Source organism: Galeopterus variegatus, unplaced genomic scaffold (genome assembly GCF_000696425.1).
Source record: "Galeopterus variegatus unplaced genomic scaffold, G_variegatus-3.0.2 Scaffold7597, whole genome shotgun sequence".
Classification (NCBI taxonomy): Eukaryota; Metazoa; Chordata; class Mammalia; order Dermoptera; family Cynocephalidae; genus Galeopterus; species Galeopterus variegatus.
The window spans coordinates 72,457-76,054 of NW_007733708.1; the positions used below are offsets into that span (position 1 = coordinate 72,457).

The following is a 3,598-nucleotide window of genomic DNA, read 5'->3' on the forward strand; positions in this document are numbered from 1 at the left end:
CTCACTGGTGGGTTCCTCTTGTGGCAGCATCGTTGCCAGGAGGGGAGGTTCATGTCCCTGAGGGCTGCTACCTTTAAAGGTTTTAAAATCATGGCCAATGGAGGTGTTGGCTTCACATCCTTTGCAGATCCTAGGGGAGCTTCCGGAGCACTGTGCCTACGTCATCATCTATGGGATGCCCACCTACTGGCTGGCCAACCTGCTGCCGGGCCCCAAGCCCTTTGTGCTGCACTTCTTGCTAGTGTGGCTGGTGGTCTTCTGCTGCAGGGTCATGGCCCTGACCGCCGCCGCCCTGTTCCCCACCTTCCACATGGCCTCCTTCTTCAGCAACTCTCTCTACAATTCCTTCTTCCTCACCGGGGGCTTCATGATAAGCTTGGATAGCCTGTGGACAGGTGAGACTGCTCCCCTTGCCTGGCCAGGCGTTTTTAGGCCTTGTGTGGCTGGATTAAGCCTGCTTTTGTCTGGAGACGTAAATTCATCATTTAGGTCCAACGCCAGGCTGGCCCTTCTGCAAGCAGATGCCTTTGCCAGCTGTTCTGCAGGCCAAGGGAATGATTCCTTTAGGGGAAACGGATAGCACCTCCTCTTATCCCACGGCTGACAGACAGCCGGCAGTCACCCTTGCCTCTCTCCCTTCCTCTACACATCCACCAGTGTGCCAGGTCATTCCACCTCCTGAGTCTGTCTGAAATACCCCCTTGGCTCTGTGCCCCACCCTGGCCCCCATCATTCGACCCTGGCCCACTGTTATAGTCTGGTCTCTGTGACCTTGGTCCCTCCTCATCCTTCCCAACTCTCCCATGCAGAATGGGCTTCCTGAAGTGCAAATCCACGTCACCACTGTGTTCACACTGCCAGGCTGCCCGTTCCCTGCAGCCTGCCCCAGCTCTGCCTACGCCCCAGGCCCTCCACCCGCCCACCTCAGAGCCTCCCTGCTCTTCTCCCCAGGCACGGCCTCCCCAGCCTTCGTGGTGTGTCCCTCCTGCCCGCACCGTGACACCCACAGGGCCAGAGTGTAGACTCAGCCATCTCCATGGCCCACGTGCACTGTACAGCTGAGCACACAGGGGCCCCTAATCCAATGACTCCCTAGAGCTGCCGTGGGCCAAACACATGGCTGACCCCACAGCCACTCGGCCTACTCAGCCCCAATCCAGGTCCCCAGCTGCCCTTTTGCCCCCTCGTTCTCTTCCCTCCTTACTCCTCAAAGGACTTGCTTCTCCAGGGCCACAGCCACCATGGCCCTATCACCAGATGCCCCATCATAGATGGGCACACGTCCCGTGAGCAGACGGGGCCCTCCTGCAGGTGGGTGAGACCGTGTGACTAAGGTGGCTCTCACTGTTTTCAGTGCCTGCATGGATTTCCAAGGTGTCCTACCTCCGATGGTGTTTCGAAGGGCTGATGCAGATTCGGTTTAAGGGGCAGGTGTACACCACGCAGGTCGGCAACCTCACCTTCTCGGTCCCGGCAGATGTGGTAAGTAGCCAAGGCCTCGGGTGCTAAGTCGATGCACGTCCGCTGGACATCAGCTTCACGTGCTCACTGGTGTTTGTGTCTCCAGATCCTCGGTGCCATGGGCCTGAACTCCTACCCGCTCTATGCCATCTACTTAATCATCATTGGCATCAGCAGTGGCTTCATGGTCCTGTACTATGTGTCCTTAAGATTCATCAAGCAGAAATCAAGTCAAGACTGGTGATTAGTGCTCGGGCTCCTGCCTGCGTGGGGGACTCGCGCAGACCTTCAACTGCACTCCCTTCCTCCCAAGGAGCCCCTTCCTGGAGACAACGAGGACAATGATAACACAGATGCTCAGCTACATCCGGCCCACCGTGCTGCAGTGACACAGGCCAGCCACAGGATGGCAGTAGAATAAAGACAGTTGAAAGGGATTATGGCTCACTGGCTGGAGCTTGTGATTACTGGGAGAGAGAAACCTGCACTTGGTGGCACCTACAACATTGCTAATTTATTTCCTTTGGATATGTCTTTATATAGGCAACTCCAGATAGGATGGGAGCAACAGGTATGAAGTGAGCAGGCAGACTATGCAGGAATTGTCAGAACCCCAAGGGAGGAATAACATAACAGCTAGCAAAATGTTTGGCCTCTTCATCCAGTGTCCCCAAACTCAGAAAGTGACTTTAAAACATAGCAGTAGGGGCCGGCCCGGTGGCGCACTGGAGAGTGCCCTGCTTGGGAGTGCGGCGGCGCTCCCGCCGAGGGTTCGGATCCCACATGCAGACCGGTTCCCACTCACTGGCTGAGCGTGGCGTGGGCGCAACACCAAGGGTTGCGATCCCGTTGCCGGTCCCCGGTGCGGGCGTGACACCGAGGGTTGCGATCCGGTTGCCGGACCCCGGTGCGGGTACGACAACGAGGGTTGCGATCCCGTTACCGGCCAGTAAAAAAGACAAAAAAAAAAAGGAAAACAAAACAAAACAACAACAACAAAAAAAAAACATAGCAGTAGATGACATCCCTTTTTTGTGTGGGGTCATGGGCTCCAAAAGTGAAAAACTAAAAATTTTATTGAGCATCTACTCTGTGGCAGGTACAGTGCAAAATATATGTGAAAGTCATCATTCAGTTCTCAAAACAACCCTTTGAGGCAAGTGGCATCCCATTTTATAGGTGAGGAAACTAAGGCACAGACAAGTTCAGTTCACTGAGGTGTAACATGGCCACTATGTGGTGGAGTCATGTGGGGGGTCAGAAAAGCCTTTGAGGCCTTTAGGAGTTAGAGGGCAGAAGGCAAGGCCTGAGCCACTGCAAGGCTTAGAAGCCCAGGAAGGCTCCAGAAGCCGAAGAGGTTTATAGAGGCTGTGCCAGCTCAGGCGGACCTGTGGGAGTTGCATCTCACTGGCCCTGGCTGGGTCTCAGGACCAGCCTTGAGCCTTCGACAGTGGCCAGGGGATGGGATGGCTCAGGCCCACGGTGCATGCTTCATGCCCGAGTGGTGAGGACCATCTGACCCAAATGGGTACACAGAAAGCGGGAGGGGATTGCTCCAAAAGGAAAATCAGAGTCTGGAACCAAAAGAAGCAGGAAGGGGGGTGTTTGGGAAGCAAATGGTGTGTGTCTTCACCAGGTTCTCTAGGCTCTTGCTACTTCAAGAGTGGTCCCTGGGCCAGCAGCACGGGATCACCTGGGATGGCAAGACAGGCAGAATCTCAGGCCCCATCCAGACCCACTGTGTCAGAATCTGCATTTTAAGAAGATTCCCTGGGTTATTTGTATGAATATCCAAGTTTGAGAAGCAGTGCTAGCACACTGCCCTTTTACAATCCACTCCTCACGTTTAGGATATTTACGTGGTTACGCAGACCCCACTCAGCATTCACTGAAGTATTCTCACTGCGTCCTTCATGGCAAGAGGCCAGATCAGACTCAAGCATTAGACCTCGTTGTCGTGTCTCATTGGTCTCCAGTTTACAACAGTTCCTCAACTGTCCTTGACCTTCATGGCTTGACACTTGAAGATTTTGCTGACTACCTCTCAACGTGGGTTTGCCTGATGTATTTTTAAGATTAAATTCAGGTCACGCACCTTGGGGAGAAATACCATGGAAGTGCGCTGTGTTCTGCTCAG

At 54.3% G+C, this 3,598-nt stretch overlaps 1 protein-coding gene across 1 annotated transcript in view; it reads left to right on the plus strand.

Moving 5' to 3' along the window:
• ABCG8 (ATP-binding cassette, sub-family G (WHITE), member 8) overlaps positions 1-1,898 on the plus strand; it is a 17,047-nt gene extending 15,149 nt beyond the window's left edge. The window contains exons 11-13 of the mRNA XM_008592107.1: positions 128-395; positions 1,355-1,482; positions 1,568-1,898. Coding sequence (XP_008590329.1) covers positions 128-395; positions 1,355-1,482; positions 1,568-1,705 — 534 coding nt within the window. The 3' untranslated portion in view covers positions 1,706-1,898. The remainder of the gene's footprint in view (positions 1-127; positions 396-1,354; positions 1,483-1,567) is intronic.
• The last annotated feature ends 1,700 nt before the right edge of the window (positions 1,899-3,598 follow it).